The 20382-nt window shown below is 35.8% G+C and overlaps 2 protein-coding genes across 4 annotated transcripts; one reads left to right on the top strand and one right to left on the bottom strand.

Moving 5' to 3' along the window:
* Positions 1 to 108: 108 nt before the first annotated feature.
* LOC146527739 (RPA-interacting protein-like) lies at positions 109 to 5835 on the bottom strand. The gene is made up of 3 exons (XM_085204211.1): positions 5186 to 5835; positions 4897 to 5111; positions 109 to 629 (listed from the first exon to the last, which is right to left on the bottom strand). Exons 1-3 carry the CDS (start codon positions 5279 to 5281, stop codon positions 314 to 316), a joined length of 627 nt encoding a protein of 208 aa, XP_085060337.1. The 5' UTR covers positions 5282 to 5835; the 3' UTR covers positions 109 to 313.
* A 262-nt stretch (positions 5836 to 6097) lies between these two features.
* Mondo (MLX interacting protein mondo) lies at positions 6098 to 20378 on the top strand. 3 transcript variants are annotated; one of them, XM_085204186.1, is made up of 17 exons: positions 6098 to 6559; positions 8123 to 8229; positions 9833 to 9906; positions 9992 to 10117; positions 10256 to 10430; positions 10539 to 10634; positions 10728 to 10898; positions 10972 to 11184; positions 11379 to 11752; positions 12105 to 12239; positions 12345 to 12546; positions 13077 to 13204; positions 15099 to 15296; positions 15689 to 15816; positions 16604 to 16727; positions 17179 to 17308; positions 17730 to 20378. In XM_085204186.1, the coding sequence occupies exons 1-17, from the start codon at positions 6267 to 6269 to the stop codon at positions 17849 to 17851; spliced, it is 2796 nt and encodes a 931-aa protein (XP_085060312.1). In that variant the 5' UTR covers positions 6098 to 6266; the 3' UTR covers positions 17852 to 20378. The 3 variants fall into 3 exon arrangements, with proteins under 3 accessions (XP_085060312.1, XP_085060313.1, XP_085060314.1); XM_085204187.1 differs by having other exon boundaries at positions 6099 to 6559; positions 10280 to 10430; XM_085204188.1 differs by lacking the exon at positions 6098 to 6559 and adding an exon at positions 7861 to 8081 and having other exon boundaries at positions 8161 to 8229.
* Positions 20379 to 20382: the final 4 nt, after the last annotated feature.

Here is a 20382-nt window from a genome sequence, read left to right as displayed (position 1 = left end):
TTCTCTCTGATTAGCTTTATATACTATGTCTCAAGTCAAAATAAAAGTATTTAAACTATTCTATCCTAATCATCTTAGTAGAGTTGTACACAAATAAAATGCAATATGTATTTTTATAAATTTTTAACAAATTTTAATTACATTGACTGATAAAAAATAGAACTATAAAATGTAATTTAAACACAGAAACAAAATTAACAGAATAATCAAGTATATTATATTTATAAAATAATAAGAAAGTTTAAGTCCCTATCACTCCAGAAATCCAATATTATTCCCAAAAAAAAAAAATTAAACAGCAATGTAATTCTTTTTATATAACTATTTGCATATCCATACAATGTTCACAAATATAATAAATATGTGTTTCACCAGATTCAACTACTGTAAATTGTACATTACAATTACAGGAGCTACTGTGCTTTTCTAATTTTTCGTTGACAACTGCTTTAATTTCTTGTATATTTATATTTATTTTAACATTGATATTACAAAAATTGCAAGACAATGTTTCATTTTCTAGTCTTAAATTGTTTTTTTGACAAATAAAACATATAATATTGTCATCTTTTTCTAATAGTGACCAATCTACATTATCAACTTGCGACTTCTCATACTCTTCAAGCCACCTGGAAAATACATTTTTAGTAAAGTATGTGAGAGATTTAATTATATTCAAATAGGTACAGTCAATCTGGGTAACTTTAATTGACAGTGGGACCTCAAACTAGTTTGGATTATTTTTCAGGATGACACCACCAACACATACTTAAATTTTTATTTTAAATTTCATTACGTAGTAAGCTTCGTAAACATACATTTATAAAATAAAACTGTGAAACAGTTAAGGTAAAAACAGCACCATCAACCTCAAACATGCTAAATGATTTGTCGTGTAAAAGCGAAGAAATACAAACCAAAATAGAGAAGTAGTGATTAAAAAGTTTGTTGTTATAGAGGGAACATTGCAACATGAATAATTGTATTTTTATCTAAACTTTACACTTAAAATTACGTTAAGTTCTCACATGAACCTACAGTAATATTTAAATAAGAACTTCTTTGTTTCCCGGTGAAGTTATAAGTGAACAACCCTTGTTGTAAAATTGTTGTCATGAGTAAGTCGATCATAGGTCTCTGTAGGGAGATTTTTACAAATATCTGCTATCAAATCAATCAAATCAGCCTTTTCGGGTCCACTGCTGGACATAGGCCTCTCCCAGGGTGCGCCAAAGCTCCCGATCGTCCTCCTTCCGCATCCAGTCGAAGCCAGCAACCTTCTTCAGGTCGTCGGTCCATCGAGCTGGAGGGCGCCCTACGCTACGCTTGCCGATCCGCGGTCTCCACTCAAGGACTCGTCTGCTCCAACGGCCATCGGTCCTTCGACAGATGTGTCCAGCCCATTACCATTTCAACGTACTATTTCTGCGAGCGATGTCGGTAACTCCGGTTATTTTCCGGATAACCTCATTTCTGATTTTATCTTTCAAAGAGACTCCGAGCATAGCTCGCTCCATAGCACGTTGGGCGACTTGGAACTTATGGACTAGACCGACTGTTAGTGTCCACGTTTCGGCACCGTATGTCATGACTGGCAAAACGCACTGGTTGAAGACTTTTGTCTTCAGACATTGCGGAATTGGCGACGAAAAGATTTGACGTAGCTTGCCAAACGCTGCCCAACCCAGTTGAATTCTTTCTCGAAGTTGTTTTTACCAAGCTGGATGGTTTGCCCTAGGTATATATACTCCCGAACAACTTCAAGAGGAGTGCCGTCCACGTATATCGGCCCCGGTATGACATGCTCGTTGAACATGACCTTTGTCTTGCTCAAGTTCATACCGAGACCAACACGCCGCGAAGATTCATCTAGGCTCTGCAGCATCTCGGCTAGCTGTTCCAGCGACTCTGCTACGATTACGATATCGTCGGCAAATCTGAGGTGTGTGATGTACTCGCCGTTTACATTGACTCCAAAGCTGGACCAATCCAGGGTTTTGAAGACGTCTTCCAATGCGTTGTTAAACATTTTCGGGGATATAACATCACCCTGCCTTACACGTCTGCGCAGTTGGATCGCCTTGGTTTTACTCTTCTGGATTTGGACAGTCAATGTAGCAGACGTATACAAACTTCGCAGCACCTCGATGTACCTCCAATCGATACGGCATCGCTGCAGTGCGTCCAGAACCGCCCAGGTTTCGATAGAATCAAAGGCTTTTTCGTAGTCCACGAAAGCCATACACAGCAGTCGATTGTACTCCTGAGTTTTTTGTACTATCTGCCGAACAGTATGGATGTGGTCTACGGTGCTGTAGCCTGATCGAAACCCGGCTTGCTCTGGCGGCTGGAACTCGTCAAATCTGCTGGCAAGACGATTCGTCAGAACTCTGGAGAACAGCTTGTATACGTGGCTCAAGAGTGAGATCGGTCTACAGTTCTTCAAGAGAGTTTGGTCTCCCTTCTTGAAGAACAGTACCACGTCACTCTTGCTCCATGTTTCCGGGGTTTTACCGTGATGGATAACGGAATTGAAGAGGCTTGTTAGCACTTTCAGGACTGGGGTGCCACCTGCTTTAAGGAGTTCTGTAGTAATTCCGTCATCGCCCGGAGCTTTGTTGTTTTTAAGCTGTTCCAAAGCCATCCTAATCTCACCGAGGTCAACATCCGGGAGCTCTTCGGTGTAATGGCGCGTTAAAAGAGCGCGCTGGTCACTAGCTCTGGATTTGCCGGGTTTCCCTGATTTCGACGAGTATAGCTGCTCGTAGTAACGCTCAACTTCATTGAGTATCTCAAATATAGATGTAACAATTCTACCATCTTCTTTTTTGAGTTTCGTGGGATGAGACCTTCCTAAATTGCGAGCGAAAACTTTCGATCCCCGATTCCGCATGATCGCACTTTTGATAGCGCGTGTATTTGAGCGACGGAGATCGCGACGCGTCAGCTTTCTGATGGATAGGTTTAAGGCACTCATTTCTGCCGAAGACGGTGGTGGCAGTTCTCTTCGCTTTCTCATAAGCTCGAGTGTCTCAGCTGAGAGTTTCGTTGCGTTGACTCGTCGCTTTGGGGGAAAATATTTGGCTGAGACATTGTGCAGCGTTTTGACCAGATCATCGGTTCTTTGGTTAATGTTGCTAGTGGTTTCCAATGCGTTGAATCGGTTTTGGAGTTCGGTCTGGAACGTTTCGGAACTATGTGTAACTTGAAACGCTGATGGTCGGAGAGTAGATTTTATCAGTAGCGTTCTTTCAGCTTTTAAATCAATATTTAGTGTGCCTCGTACGAGTCGGTGATCGCTTCCGGTATTAAACCTATTGATCACTGAGACATCACTAAGTATGTGCCGTTTATTCGCGATAATAAAGTCTATCTCGTTTTTTGTTACACTATCGGGGCTTCGCCAGGTCCACCTCCTTTGAGGCTTCTTTTTAAAGAACGAGTTCATTAAAAAGAGCCTCTGGGACTCGAGGAAGTTTGCCAGCAATTGACCCCTTTGGTTCCTATCGCCCAAACCGAAGGGTCCAATATGTGATTCGCCACTTCTTTGTACTCCCATTTTAGCATTGAAATCTCCCATAACAACGCTGTAATGAGCCTTCGAGGTGTTGTTGAGGGCTTTAGCGATGTCTTCGTACATTTCTTCAACCTCATCGTCAGAGTGTGTCGAAGTCGGCGCGTATACCTGTACAATTTTCAGGGCGTACCTGTTAGATAATTTAAGGACAAGGTATGCAACCCTGTTCGACACACTACTGATTTCTACAACATTGCTTATGAGAGATTTGTGAACCAAAAAACCGACTCCTCCCTGGGAGACTTGCTCACCTTCGCGGAAGTAAAGCATGTGGCCTGACTCCAGGGTTATCGCGCCCTCCCCCATACTTCGGACTTCAGATAAACCTAGAATATGCCACTTAATGTGGCTTAACTCTACTTCTAGTTCAACAAGGTGTTCGTCCAGTCTCATCGAGCGTCCATTGTACGTTGCCAGATAAAGTCGTTTTTGGTAGCCTGCCGTAACCCGGGGATTCTTAGCACCCCCTGACCCTCCGATACCACAACCGCTACCGTAGTTGGGCCTAGCGGGTCTGCCGAGAACTGGGGGCCTGTTTTTACTTGAGACACTCATGGGATGAAAATGCCCATACTCACCGCGCTGGGCAAGCGTGTGGGCGAGCGCAGTTTTTTTTTTTTTTGTGTGAGAGAGGAGATGCTGCTGCCCATCCCTCTTATTTGTCCCTTAGTCGCCTTTTACGACACCCACGGGAAGAAATGGGGAAGTGCTATTCTGACCCGGCACTTCACGGGTAGAATAGCACTTCCCCATTTCTTCATCTGCTACTCAAAGATAATTACTTAGAAATATCATTTGGCAGGAGAGGATGCTCAGCTTCACGCTGTATCCTGCACACAGCAGGGTAGACAGAGCGCACCTAGTGTTAAGACAGTCCGTGGCGGAACTCAATGCCGGGCTTTTAGTGTCAATACTAGTGTGAAGAAAAGGAAATATACATTTTATGTAAAAATTTCATTTCTTCGACTGGGGATTGAAGCCACAACTAGTTGTGGATGTGCCCCTGTGCACAATATATTTAAATACTTTGGTAACAAAAATAAAATATTAAAATAGCTGAAATATAGTATAAAATATATTTATTTAGATTATTCTGTATCTTAAGCTTTACTCTGTGACATTTAAGTAGAGACAGAGAAAACCTAGTATCAAGACACACTATTCACAGTTACTGCCCAAATTTGTTACATTGTATGTTGATTTCAATACTGCAAGTCTTTCTTTAGTAGGGAAATCAAAATAATACATTTCTCTTTTGCCGATGCAGATCCACTATGCAACAAAGCTTCAATTAATAATTAAAGTAAAAAAAATAATACCAATCTAATTCTTCCTGTATAAGTTCTTGTTTAATTTCCTCCAATATTTCAATTTCTTCGACACTATTTAAAATTTCATTTTTTATTTCACTATAGTAACTGCTAAATGTTTTATTGTAGATACTAGTAAGAGTCATCTTTAAATCTACTTCTCCAGTGCCTCGGAACTTATTAATAAGCATGTTGCGACAGTTTTGCACCTTATTCTTGTAATCCTAGACGACATAATGTAATTGAAATAAAGAAAAGTTAACACTTATGTGTTGTTAAGTGAATTACAACTAGTTACCTTTCTCATTTTCTCTTTTAATTCAATTGGCGACTGTGTTTGCTTTGTTTTAAGGTTTTTATAAGACGGCGAAGAACATATTTTAGTTAAATCCATTTTACAAAGTTCTAATTATTAAGTATAACGAACTCAACGTGACATATATGAATGAATATAATTTAAAAAATAATTATATAAATAATATAATATCAACAAAATAATAATTTTACATTACAAAAACATATATATTTTGGAACATAACAATTGATAGTTTAATATTTAAAACTTAAATGTTTACAAATGACAGAACATTTTACATTTGTTTTAGTTATGAAAACTGATGATCGCAGATTATACAGATTTCCAAATAGAATATATTTAGAAGATAAACATGTATGGAATTAATGTCTATTGAATGAGATACAGGTGCTGCTGCCAGCAAATGTAATAGATTGTACCCTTGATTTTGAAAAGAGCAACTGTTGAGTTTCTTGCCGGCTCTTCTCAGCAGAACTGCCTTCCGAACCGGCGGTAGCTTTTTGTTCATATGTTCATTCGACGATTCAAAAGTGCTTATAATAAGCTTATTTTAGTAAAGAATATTTTGAATTTGAATTTGAATATATAATGTAACAGAAAATGAAAAGTCAATACGGTATGGTAAAAGTTTATCAGTATCACAAAGATTATGATATAAGATTATGTATACATACATATAAATAATCTTATATATATCGAGAAAACAAAATGGATATTATTACTTATTAGTATATAAAATAATAATAAAAAAAAAAAATCTCTATTTTTTTATATTAGATCATATTACTATTTTAAACTACTACACTATACACACGATATACGGTTCGGTAACATTAAATGATTTTGTAGCTGTAGCGTTGATAATGTACGTTTACGTTATTCTATCTATTCTATGTTGTCTTCGCTACAGCAACATTGAAAATCAATGTCAAATGGATAGAAATGGAAAAAAACAATGTGAGTGATAAGTGAAAATATGGCTAGGTATAAAAGTTAAAGTTTATGAATAGCTGAAACTTAAAACATTATTATTAAGTCTAATTTTATCTTCTCAAAAATTAAAATGACTCATGTCGAGAAACACCAGAATCGTCCTGGCAAAGAGACAATACATTCTGGACATTTTATGGTATCGCACTTTGAAGCAGAGGACCAGGATGATTTTGATGATTTAGCCGTCCCTATACCTGATGAAGAACAAAATGTACCAAAGGAATCGGCTGTAACAACATATATTTTGCCAGTGTCTTCTGAAATAGTACAGCGTTCTGATAAAGAAGAAAGTAAACAACACCAACATCTTTCTATTGAGATATCTTTAACAAAATTATTCAAATGTATGACTTTGGCATATAGGTAAGTAAATACTTTGAGATGTTTTTTACTAAGTAAGGATTATCCATTTATTAATTTCAATTGGAAGACATTATATTTCTATTTTGAAGGACGGTTTTATGGTTTTATTGATCTTAAATCTTGTATAATCAAATTGGTTTGAATATTCATTCAAAACTTTATCTACCTGACTGTATTTCTATTCATATTTACTATAACTCAAAAATGCTTTCTGAAAATAAGGAAACATAATTCTGGTTGAGCTTACTTTGCAAAGATAAGATGAAAGGTTATCATAGCCTGTACAGAAGACAGGTCACACAATGTGATAACATAGTCTATAAAGCTATAATATTTAAATTATTTTGAGAAAATTATTTTAATTATTACACATTCATATTATCCAATATATTATTTTATTTCACATAAAAACACTACACCACACACACAAGAGATATTGACAAAGTAAAATAAAAGATGTTAAATTATTTTGTAGCAATATTATAAGCACATTAACAAAATTAACATAAAACTGTTTATACACTTATGTGTAGAACTAGAAGCACACAAATTATTATTTGCTTGCTTCTAGTTTTATATGTAACATTGTTTTTTTAAAGGTGTTTGTTGCAATACATATCCTTATAGTATAACTTATCTAAATAGATAATTTACTGGAGATATTCCCTTGTGTGGCAATTGTACTTACAATTATAAAATAAACTATTTTCACTAAGAGGATTTTTAATGTAATAATCATAATATGAATTAAGATTTTAAGAAAAACTATACATATAATTGCCGAAGAATGTATATTAAAATAGGAAAGAAAAGCTTAGATATTAAATGTATAAAAACTTTGGTTATTCAAGAATTATATTATAAAAAAAATATTAAATAAATAAACTATAATCTATAATTTTTGGGCACTAATCAGTGTTGAATCAGTGTTAAATAATTGTACTAGAAAATTTTATTTTATTTTAAAAAAGGATATAGTTTTTTTGCATCCTTTTTTTCTGTAATAAAATTGTAATTGAGTTTTGCTACACTAAATGGTTATTTTATATCCTTTTATTGTTTAGTAATTTTTAATATGTGAAATAATCTTCTAATGTCTTTTACACTTTTAGTAACAGTCAAATGTATGTACTTATATGTATTTACTTTTATTTATTTTACTTATTATGTTCTTATATATATATTGAGTGGTAGAAATAATGATAAGATATAGTCAGGTTTATTTCTTATCAAAGTGTTATTTGTAAAAAGCTTAAGATCATTTACAGATAGTGACAAAAGATAAGAACGCTCACCGAATGCTCATTTACGCCTTTCCTGTCAGTACAGTTTTACCCCTGAGACTGTAGTTGTATTTTACTGCAATAATTGTTTATTATACCTTTATATCAGAATAATGTATATTTTAAATCTTTTCAAAGCAAAAATGTTTCCTTTGAACTTAAGAACTTTTAAAGTGAATTTAGTTATGAAACTACTTTTATCAAATAGTAGTTTGTGACGTTAAGTATATGAAAGTATGGTAAGTATGTCAATAAAGAAAATTAATTATTTATTTCTCAGACAAAAACTAACATCTCCTAAATGGAATCGTTTCAAAGGTATCAAACTCCGGTGGAAAGACAAAATAAGATTGAACAACGTCATATGGAGGTGTTGGCACATGCAGTGTGAGTTTTATTTGTGATATATATTTCAGTTTATTATTGAAAATAAGGCTATGTCGGTTATTCATATAAACTTTTTATTTTATGCAATCTTATTTATTTATTTGATATCAGATTTTATCTTAAGACTGCTTATAAAATATACAATATCTTATGACTAACTAACTATAAATGACACAAATATTCATAGTTTACATATACATGATAATTACTACAGTGCTATTAACGAAGAGTACAGTGTTAAATGTTGCTATTCATCATGTCAGCTAATGGGAAAACAAAGATTAAATTGAAAAAAAAATGTTTTCAATATTGACCATATTATTTCAATACTAATGGTATGGTATATTATTTAAAAGTTGATTACATTACACTTCAATATTACTGACTAGCGGACGCACGCAGCTTCGCTTACGTATTTAGGGGTGAATTCTAATAAACCATGAAACATATGTTCAAAGAAATATTTTTAAGAGTCTAAATTTCAAATTTTATAAAAATCGGTGACGACTTAAAGATTTTTCCATACAAACTTTCAACCCCTTATTTGCACCCTTAGGGGGTGAATTCTAGAAAACCATGAAACACATGTTCAAATAAATATTTTTAAGAGTCTAAATATCAAATTTTATAAAAATCGGTGGCGATTTAAGAATTTGTCCATACAAACTTTCAACCCCTTATTTGCACCCTTAGGGGAAGAATTCTAGAAAACTATGAAACATGTACTCGTATTCAATTAAATACTTTTAAAAATCTAAACTTAAAATTTTGCTGTGCGTGCGTCTTACCTCAGTCAGTGAGGACAAGTCCTTTTATATATATAGATTATGTGCTATGTTTTATGAATTCAAAACCTTTAAGGCCATTTTTATTTTAAAATATTTTAGTGTTTTAACTATTTGGAATATTTGATTTTCTGATATTATATAGATACTACTATTAACTGTTTGGCACAGCAATAAATAATTTGATAATTATTATATTATTATTTACGTACTGTTGTGATCTAATTTCAATTCACAGGGTCGTCCACCTATATTGATAAAAGTACATAGCCAATATTGCTCAAGTGATTGAGAGTTGCGTTGTGTTGCTGATAGTATTATCGATATCGTCAATTGCCAGTAATGCTTAATTTCGAAGTTAAAATATGATTTTAGGTTATATATATTAAGTTCATATACGCCATTTTTTTCCTACACATCCCAAAACCTATACGTAGTTGTCGGTTTACCAATTACCGCGTATTAGAGATATAATTAGGAACCCTATAGAGAAACCAAGTCATGGCAAATCGACACTTTCCAACTGCACCTTGATGTTATTGCTCAGTCTTTGAGGTCTTAACATAAAATTATTGCCCATTTTTTTATTCATCTTCACACCTCATTTTAAGATCGTTTTAATTTCGAAGCAACATGCAAGATGACTTGTTAAGTATATTTCATACCACGAATGTTAACCAATTTTTTTTTCAACAAACAACAGTAGAAATCTTTAAAGAAAATAATTGTAGATGATAATTATCTAAACTTATCTACATATTGTATCGTAAAATACAATTCATTATCGAATAACTGTTAATTCCGCTTTTTTATTTCAGTTATAAAGAAACAAAATACTTTAGTATGTCAGTTCGCATCTCCCTTAGATGTTGACACCCACGTGAAACCAGAGGTGCGGTCATAATTAACTTCATTATATATTTATATGTGACTGCATACTTACTTCTTATAAATACTTAACTATTTAATAATTGCAGACAACTATACTAGAAGGAAAATATTGGAAGAGAAGAGCTGAAGCCGTAATAGCCGAATATAAAAAATGGCGCATGTTTCATATTATGAGGCTCCTCGGCAAGGGGGACACCTCTGTCCAGGACTCGGTAAATATTTGTGGGCTAATATTTTTTAAGTTCGCTAGATACGCTTAGTAACGAGTTAAACTTTGTATTTTATAGTTTTTATCAGAAAGTATAGTATCGAGCTTAGTTTATAAAGAAAGTTGATGAATGCATTTGCAGATGTCAATACTATGCGGTTTTCAGATGTCGGACATGGACACCGTGGAGTCCCAGTGCAGCGACTTCGCCGCCAACATGCTCACCGACGAGGACTATCTCAACTTCATGAGTGACACACTTTTCTCAACCATCACAAATCACCAACCTTTCGCTTTCCCAGATTGCAGGGAAATCGGTATTGCTATTTACTTCAATATCAACCAATGCTACTTATTCCAATGAAAGTGAAAAAAGCTATATTACTCAATTGTATATGTTGACTCATAATTGGTTTTGATTTTAGCCAGAGGTGCAAGCTTAGCTGATTTCATTCAACCAAGCTTAGGTCCTCTGCAGCCTAATCTCGATGATTTCATGGATACATTGGATCCGCTCCAAGGTCGGTGTGAAACATCTCATTTTGTTTACTTTTACTAAGCACATTACACATGTTTGAATTTTGTATTGACTAAGTATATTATCGCCGGTACAGATCTTCTATCAAGTTCTCGTTTGCCGCCCGTACCGGAAGAGCCGACGATTGCTGCTGAAGATAACTTATACAGGAGTGGAATGTCAGTAGATACATATAATCAGAGCTATATTACTGACAGTCAAAATTCTACACCAGTCACAATGCCTACCAGTCAGATGACAATTCATGGTATTTTCGCTAAATTAATCGTACTAAATGTTGAATTTAAATATCATAAATATAAATGTTGCCGCGTCTCTAGGAACCAGTAACAACACACAAATGCTGACGATGCCCGAGCAGAGTAAGAACGAGCAGATGAGGATGTATGACAACGGGCGGCTGTTCGCGTCCACGGAGATGGCCAACAGCCTGCTGGGCGCACAGGACATGATGTCCTCGTTCGCGCCCGCCTATTCCGCCCCGCAGGGAAAGATAGCCCAGCCCGAAGTCTTATACCCTAAATACAGTGCTGGTAGGTACACTAAAATATTTAGGCATATCTTCTAAGACAAAGTTTTAACTTGTCATTAATATACTTTTAGCAACTAAAAGTGAAATTTGTACATTCAAAATTATCTCGCTTATTCTCCTCGGGGGTCAATATCTTTTGAAAATAACACTCAGATTTTATTTATTTGGCTATCTTATTTCGCAATGTTTTTTTAGCGCTGCCGCCATCACAAACCGCGCCAGAAACTGTGTCGCTCCTGCAGCAGCCGGTGCAGACCTCGAAGTATGCTTCTCCTCTCATGCTGCAAGGGAGGGGTGGCTACAATCGGGAGAAGCCGCGTTCCCGACTCAGTCACTACCCCAACCAGATGCCCAACAACCACTACCAGGGGTACTCGCCGCTGCAGAGCCCCGTGCAAGTGGCACCTCAGGGGTTCGACGCGCGGTCTTCAGTGCGCCACTCGCCGCCGCAAATGCAATACTTGCAGCCCAATCCCGTCGACTACAAATCGAATTCATCACCGAATGCTATTAATTCACGTTCGTTCAAGCTACCGTCCCCACCCTTAGTTCCCGTGACTACGCAACAGGTAATTCCCGGATGGTACTTTCAACTATTGATGTATACATTTTTGTTGCCTTTATACATTTTTGGCTGATTGTAAACGCGATGGTTGTGATTTCGATTCGTCCTTGGGAGTTTGAATTTCTTTCACTTCGTTGCTCCAGTAAGAGTTCCGCTATCTAAGAGAAAGTCTCGAAAATTGTGCGAAAGTGCGGAACGGAGTGTCTTAACTCAAAGTTCACTTCTCTTTTTAGCTACATGCGGAATACAGCGTGAATATAAAAAATATATTTTTGTTGTGAAATTGCATATTCTTTAGATAATTAAATAATGGGTGGTACTTGGGTGATAGATGAGTGAAACGCATGATGTGACAGGTGCAGGTGTCGGTGGGCGTGAACGTGGTGCCGGCAGGCGCGGTCCGCGGCAAGGAGCAGTACCGTTCGCACAGCCTGCCGCTGGGCGCGCAACTCAACGCCGACTGGGCCGTCAGCGCGCACCACGCGCCTCGGGTCAGTTAACATGTTGTAATGTAGGCTGAGGTGTAAACACGAGACTTATTAAGCTACATCGAAGTTAAAAAAAAATATTCTATTTTTAAATGTTATCACCTATAGGCACGCGAGGCTCACACTGGGGCGATCCGCATGCGATCGCGGTCGTCGTCGGGGGGCGTGGCGACGGAGGTGGCGGGGCCTGTAGGGGGCACTGGGGGCCCGAGCGGCACGCGCCGGCCGCCGCCCCTCACCAGCGTGGCGTCCGAGCCGACCCTCCCGCAGGCCAGCGTCATGCTTGCGCAGCTTTTGTCTGCACAGCACTGTTCGTATATCCTACTAATATCTATTATAAAAGTGAAAGTTTGTAAGGATGGATGTTTTTGTTTCGCAATAAAACCACTAAACAGATTTAAATGAAACTTTTGTAGTTATATAGCTAATACATCAGAATAATACATAGGCCACCATTTATGTTAATATTTTATATAATTTGGCTATAATATAACAATAAGTTATAGTAAGCAATGTATACACGTTATTAATTAAAGGGGTGGGTGGCGTATGGTCTACAGTCAGCGTCTGACTAAACACGACGGCCATCACGTGTAGTGAATACTACAATTACAACAAACACCTAATCAAGTATTAAAATAGAGATTGAGTGAGAGTTAAACTTACAAATCCACTAAGAACTTTAGAACTTTTGAACACAAACGAAAGTATAAAAGTACAGCAAAATACAACATATACAGAACAATATCAACGAAATAAAAACATTACTATTAGACATAAAAAAATCATGTAATTAAATATTGTAATTTTACATTAAATATGTTTTTTTTTTGGTTCTAGCTCAGAGTTTGTATAAATTAAATAATAGTTTAGAAGATGGAACTGGTGGAGTGAGTGATTCTACAAAGTTACCAATTCTCAAAGGGCAGCCCTCGCCCATAGGCAGCGACATTATATCACCGCATCACGTAAGTGTTATTGTTTAATCTTAATCTTTAACAAATTAACAACCGCCGGTTCAATAATCGTGTCAATTATCCTGATAAATGTTTGGTTAAGCTTCACTGTATATTCCCACTTAGAGAATCGTAGGCAGAGGGAACCTAGAGTTAAGACGCTCCCTTCCTCAGTTGCCGCCAATTCTCGAGCGACTGCGAGCTGAGCGGCGTAACGCATCTTTACCTTTTTGCCAGAGCGATAAAATTTAAATATTTCACTAAAAAAAGATTAGAAATACGATACGATTACGAGAGACCGTATGTATATTTTTAGCTCTTTTAAAATTATTAAACAAAAAGACTTATAGTTTCAGAGAACCCGTTTATATCTAATCATTATTTGTTTTATTCTCAAAATCTTGACGTACACTTGCATTTTATTTACGCACGTACTTCGTTGATAAGATCTATGTTATAAATAAGGATATATAAATTATTAGGACTACACAATAGGTTATTAATTAAACATATGTATACACGATAATTTTCTCTTAGTATCATATACCCAATAAAGAGAATATTCAGGAAAGAAGATATTTTGCAAATTATGTTATTTTTAGATATTTAATTAAATTTATTATAACAGTCATAAAAATCGTAAAAAAATCGTACGTGAGAATACATAATGAATAATGAACTCGTTGAGGCCAGGAGGCTATATACGTATGTATTTAAATTTATATTTTCATTTCTTCGCTCTGTGTGTCGAAGCAAAACGGGGCGTGGAGTTCCACCGGTTAACACACAATGGAACGTAGTGTCTTAACTACGCTGAAGTGAAACTAATTTTTTTAAAGAAACTCATTAATACAAAATAAAACCAGGAAAAACATTATTAACATTATTAAACATTCTGTGGAAATTATTTATTCATAGGCCCAGGATGTTATCAGCCACTTGCAAACTTGTTATCCTAATCTAATGGTTCGATGTTGACAATTTGTCATATTATATTTTTTTATCGTGGATCACGCTTCAAAGTTGTGTATACTTTGCCGTCTCATGCCAGACTTCGATCCCGCGCTTCTTATCTACATTAAAGTAATAAAACACCCGTCGCCACTGTCTTAGTTTGGTAGGCTTGAATTACACAATTGATAATAGGTGTGGAAAATCCATATTTTTTTGTGTAGGTGTTTAAAATTTTAGTTTTGCACTTTATAAATAATAATATTATAATAATAAAATATATAAGACACTGATAAATATATGTTTATAAAAAAATGTTTTAAGTTATGTAGTTACGCAGTATAAGTTGTTAAATGCATATGTAATGCAATACGCCTATATTAATAAATTACAACATTATTGTAATTAGTATTTTTTGTGTCTAACGATAAATCTTTGTTATTTGTTTGTACAATCGGTATCAGAAAAATAACTGCTATAATAACATACACAATAATTTATAATAACTGTGTATAACCTTAATTAAATCTTATACTTATGTAATTTTATTTTTCAAAAAAATAAAGATGATAGTATTAATATTTCGAGATGTGGTCCATTTAGTCCTAAGGTCACAAAGGACCCTAATTATTTTCCAAACAAGTGTTTTCAAGACTCGATGTTTTAACTGTTTACAAACAAGATCAATAAATATAAATTCGAATAAGTATTTATTCATTACTATCTGCTCGCTTTAAGTTGATCACATACAATAATATTGATGCAAACATAAGCCGTCCATAATACTTACTAAAACCTAACGATACTCCTCCTCAACCACCAGTGGCGATGGCCAACTCCATCTGCATCAATTTATCAAAATACGCCGAAGACGTCATTATTTTAGGCCATATAATAAAAAAAGTGATGATCGTTATAAAGTCTTAAACGTAAAAATAATTATATTGTCGTGTAGTCGCGGGCGCAGTCGCGCGGGCCGTCGCCGTCGCCGCCCGCGTCGCCGGGCTCGGAGCGCGCGGGCTCGCCGCGGGACGCGCGCGAGTCTCGGCGCACGCATCTGCACGCGGAGCAGAAGCGCCGCTACAACATCAAGAACGGGTTCGACACGCTGCAGGCGCTCATACCGCACCTCAACGCCAACCCCGCCGCCAAGGTACCACTTTGACAATACACGTGCATATACATTTATAGATCCACAAGTGAGGAGGAGCAGACAAAATACAATAAATAAGAAATGTACAACATTTTTAGATTTATTATAATACTTGAAACAAAAACAATAACAGTAAATAATTGAGTGACGCTTTGACACATCGTCTAACTGTAAACGCGACAGTTGTGGGATCGATTCCCACTCGGGGGGATGAATTTTCATTTCTTTGCTCTGATATAAGGCAAATTGCGGCGTATAGTTCCGCTACAAAACTAGCAATTTCCCATAATTTGGGCAGTGATTGGGTAACGAATCCTTATTAAGTCTAGAAAAGCAATACTCAAAATATGTCTATTAACATATTTGTTTAATATTGTATATTTATCGTTCAGATAAGCAAAGCTGCGATGTTACAAAAAGGGGCGGAGTATATCAAGCAGTTGAAGTCGGAGAGGAACCAGATAAGAGAAGAAATGGAAAGCTTGCGCCAGCAAATAGAGTGCTTAAATAATTCCATTTCGTAAGTTTACACACACACACACACACAATGAAAAATACATACTTATTTTATTGATAAAGCCTTTAAGAACATTTTGGTATCAATATAAGCGATGATAAGCCATAAGTTTAAGTTGAAACAATTACTGTTTTGTTATCTACTTAACCTTAATATTATCGGTGTGGTTTTTATCAATAAAATGTTATTGCTTCAGTATACATTATATATGATTTATTTAACATTGTTTAATACTTTCTTTATTTTAATCCCAAAAAACTTTTACCTGCTTTATTATCTAAAAACGGAGGGAACTTAGTATCAACCCTTCAAATCACTCTGTTTTTCATCGAACACCCGAATTTAATGCGTGGAGATTACCATATCCCTCGAGGAATAAAGGGCTCCATAAATAGAGGTTTTTTCAAAATTGAATTTTCTTATAGGAACAGAATAAAAAGAGATTTTACGTTTTATACTCTACGCAAATAAAACCGGGAGCTAAAATGTGTACGAGTACGTAAGAATTAATAATTCTGACGTACCTAAAAGCAGACATATGAGGCGCTCAAAATAAAATATTTAAAATACAGTTGATATCATATGTATTTCTTCTTTCGGGGACCACCCGAATCCCCTTATCCCATTCTTTTGTCAAGTTCTTTGTTCAAGTCTAATCTCTGTATATTTTCATGTTCTAAAATTAAGGGATTCCGGGATCTGCCGTCTTGAGAGTGACCAGAAAGATGGCGAATCTATTTAGATGAGACTCACTAGAATAAGTTAATAGCGCTGTTGGCATTGATTGCAGGAACTGCCACTCGCTGCTGCCGGCGACGGGCGCGCCGGTGTCGCGCGGGCGCGCTGGCCGCCTGCGCGAACTGTTCGACGCGCACGTGGCGGCGCGCACCGCCGCCAACTGGAAGTACTGGCTCGTATCCTTTTGTATCAACGAAATGTTGGATTTCATTTCATTTTATTATTATTATTGTAATTTAAATAAAAGCATTTTTTTTGGACTACCGGACGGTAGATTAGGCAGAGGAAATTTAATTAATTTAATTACTTCGTTCTCTCAATTTTTGAGACATTGTGTGTTAAGTTACTGAAATTAGCATTGCGGTACGTTTACTAATCTGGGAAAATTTTAATGGGATAGTATACTTTATTTTATATTTTATTATTGAATAAATTTAATGAAATTTCACTTAATAAACGCCTGGTGAAACTATTTTGTTTATTAAACTTAGAAAAATGCAAAATTGAATATATTCTCATGAGAACGCGAATTCACAACCGACGCAAACTAGAGAAAAGAAAGTTATACAAACTAATAATTATATTGAACTGTTTAACAACGAAGGAGATTTCCTTAAAACGTATCAGTTTAGCGAGGTGAGCGCGGCGCTGGTGGAGTCGTTCAGTGCGTGCGCGTCGTGCAGCAGCGCGGCCGACCTCGTGCGCACCACGCTGTTGTGGGCCGAGCAACATTGCTCGCTCGTTGAGATGCGGCCTGGTATGCTTTGTTGTTTTCATTGTTTGTTTTACTTCACGCTGTATACAGCAGAGTAGTCCCCAGCGTCGAGCTTTGTCTTGTTATGAGAGTGAGGAAATGAAAAAAATATATAATTGAAGCCATAACTGAAATGCTCTACAGTCAGACATTTAGTATTGTACATTTTTAGAAACCTATATATTTTATGTGATACTACATAGTGTTCGAAAAATGTACAATACTAAAATATACGAGCATAATCAAGTTACAGATTTAAAATATGTAAAAATCGCGAAAATCAATTCTCAGTGAATATTGAGTAATGTCAGTTCTTTTTATTGCGATGTAAAGTAAAAAAATATATATTTTGATTTGAAAATATTTTTTATAAAGAAAATAAAAGTAGTTTAGAATATAAATTCTAATTATTGTGTTCCTCCAGCCGTTCTAAACTCCCTGCGCGGGCTGTGCACGAAGACGGACATCCTGACGAGCCCTGAGCGGCTGCCGGAGGAGGCGCGCGCGGCCGCCGTCGCCGCCGTTGTTAAGCGTGAGCCTTCGTAACCTGCGGGACTTACCGTCGCTCATACTTAGGGATGACGCGTTCTATAGCGGATATCTAACATAGGCCACTTGGAAGATCAACAATCATCTTATCACTCGATTCTGTCCTGCCTACGTCCATGACATCCGGACTAGCTCAACTTGAAGTACCTGCTTCTGCAGCAGATTAAGGCCAGATCAACAACACTTTACTTAAGAATACTTTTGTAGTCTGAGATCGGACCAAGAATGAACCGTGACCGGCACTAGAGTGAGGATTTGATGAACCTTAGTCGCGAAAGCGACGCAATGTGTCAGCCTCCAGTACCCCAGTCCCCAGCAAGTAAAACGCGTCAACAGGACAAGCCCTTAGGTATTGCGGTCAATTCTTCACCTTAAATATAATATTTGTTACAAAAAGTTAAAGTAAATGCTCTTAGTCAGAAAGATTTGACGTCAATTTTTAAACTTGTCAATTCGCGGGTTAAGCGAGATTGCAATAACCTCACTATATTGTTATTATAGTGCCCTATCTAAATTGTTCATAATAATATTGATATTGAACTCCAAATTCATCGTTTTGCATCTTGGTTTTAAATTTACAATATAAAGTTTACATGTCACTTGTTTTACTCGCGCTTTTTATTAAAAATTGACAGACTTAATAAGATAAGAGAAGACTTAAGAAGAATAAGCCTTTTCTTCTGCCGTTCAATATGCAATGTCCCGAAAATGGGGTGGAATGTAAGAAACTGCTGTATTATGTGGTATGAAGCGTGAATATGTTGACACATTATGAAATATGTTCAATCATTAAAGTCAATAAGATTGCCTTGATTCTTAAAGTCTTTCGTGCATTTTTATTAAAAAAATATCTAGTAGTCACACTGAAGTAATATTATAATAATAAAAATGAATATTTTTACAACGGAGTGTGTATCAAATAATATTATTTCGTGTGACTTAAGAATTAGAAGTGTTACGTCTTTACGGTAAAATTTGCATTGAAAATATTACTGCGACAAAATTCTAAATATAGAAAAGATGCTTTTTGCACATAAGAAAACGTAAATAATACATTTATTAAAGCGTTTAATTATTTTCTATAATCAAATCTATTAAATAATTTAGGTAATTTTATAATGTTATATTTCCCATCTTGCCACATACTTATTTATGATTTAATTAATAATAATGAGTGCAATTTTCATCGTAAAGGGGTAAGCTGCATCGCTGGTGAACACCGAAAAACACTGCATTTACTTAAATTTGTCTCGATTGAGATAGAAGGCCATCGTCGCGCAGGTGTTTGACATTACTACGACACTCGGAGGAATGATTTTTTTTCTTGTTTTTGTTCTGTATTGAACACTCCCGTCATTCAACACGTATGTCTCGAAAATTGGGCGGAAAGTGGGGCACGCAGTATACCACGGAGTTCACTCTGCCTCCCCGCAATACAACGATATAAATGATACATTCAATGTACTTTTATATCTTATATAATATATCAATTATACTAATGCAGTGTTGGTCGGTGTTGCCCTTTCAAAAATTTTTTTTACATATCAGAAATATCACTTGTAGAATATTTTTTGTATATATATCGAGTAATATTTATATTTATTGGTGTTCAATGTTACAATTTTATATAATTTATAAATGAGTCAAACATATTGTTGTTCAATGTTTATGCACATGTGTATAACTTCATGATTGCAGTAAGTAATCGTATGTGTTACACGCGTGAGGTATTTATGTAGGAAAAAAAATTATATACTTTATGATAAGATCCCTACTTGTACCTAAAGTGAAACAATACTCAGTAAGTAAAAAAAGTGACGTTTGTGCAATCTATTGGTGTTCACTTTTTATTACGCACAATATTACGTGATGGACCCTGATTTCCTTAATTTCATTTTCGTAATTTAGCACATTTGTGTGTGGTGGTCGATATGAGCCAAATATGCTTGTTTGTTGTTCAATGTAAGTGGTAAATGTGCGGCAACGAATTTACTGTAAGTTTTATATGTGTAGTAACTCGGTGGCTTAAAATTGTGCCTTAAATTTATATTAACTATACAATAATATCAATAAAGTTCTAATAACTCCACCGATCCCAATTTAATATATGAAATGTGATATAACCGAACGATGTATGCAACTACGTCGGCCCTGCCGTTCCATTACACGTGAATACCAATGTAGTAATTAAGGAAAAAAAAAACAGAATTTATTAATAAGTCGATGTCGAGGTCGGCGGTAAGGCGAGATGTAATTAAGAGTTACTGTAAGTATATTTACGCGAGTAAGGTACTTTAAAAGTGAATATTTTTATATGGTTTGTGTCGTCACACAAATATTTTTATATAAACTGTATAAATCGGTGCCAACGTAAATATTGTTGTAATTTGTTATGTAGTAATATAATTTTATGATGTATCGTTGACTCTGGTAGCGCGGCGAGGGAGGGCGCGCGGCCCTCGAGTGAGCTTTAATGAGTTATTTGCAGTTGTTATTCTATTGGAAAATACAGTTTGGAATGAAATTTA

The sequence above is a fragment of the Heliconius melpomene genome, chromosome 20, assembly GCF_056956725.1.
Source record: "Heliconius melpomene rosina isolate 202511_hmr_F chromosome 20, ASM5695672v1, whole genome shotgun sequence".
NCBI classification, from domain to species: domain Eukaryota; kingdom Metazoa; phylum Arthropoda; class Insecta; order Lepidoptera; family Nymphalidae; genus Heliconius; species Heliconius melpomene.
This window is presented reverse-complemented; position numbering and strand designations above follow the sequence as displayed.

Bases quoted from the DNA above. Each gene is read 5' to 3' on its own strand.
- LOC146527739 (XM_085204211.1), bottom strand. From the start codon at position 5,281: ATGGATTTAACTAAAATATGTTCTTCGCCGTCTTATAAAAACCTTAAA. The intron at 5,112-5,185 runs GTAACTAGTTGT...TATGTCGTCTAG, and splicing joins TAAAAGAGAAAATGAGAAAG to GATTACAAGAATAAGGTGCA. The intron at 630-4,896 runs GTATTATTTTTT...TGTATTTTCCAG, and splicing joins ATACAGGAAGAATTAGATTG to GTGGCTTGAAGAGTATGAGA.
- Mondo (XM_085204186.1), top strand. From the start codon at position 6,267: ATGACTCATGTCGAGAAACACCAGAATCGTCCTGGCAAAGAGACAATA. The intron at 12,240-12,344 runs GTCAGTTAACAT...TATCACCTATAG, and splicing joins GCGCGCACCACGCGCCTCGG to GCACGCGAGGCTCACACTGG. The intron at 13,205-15,098 runs GTAAGTGTTATT...ATTGTCGTGTAG, and splicing joins ACATTATATCACCGCATCAC to TCGCGGGCGCAGTCGCGCGG.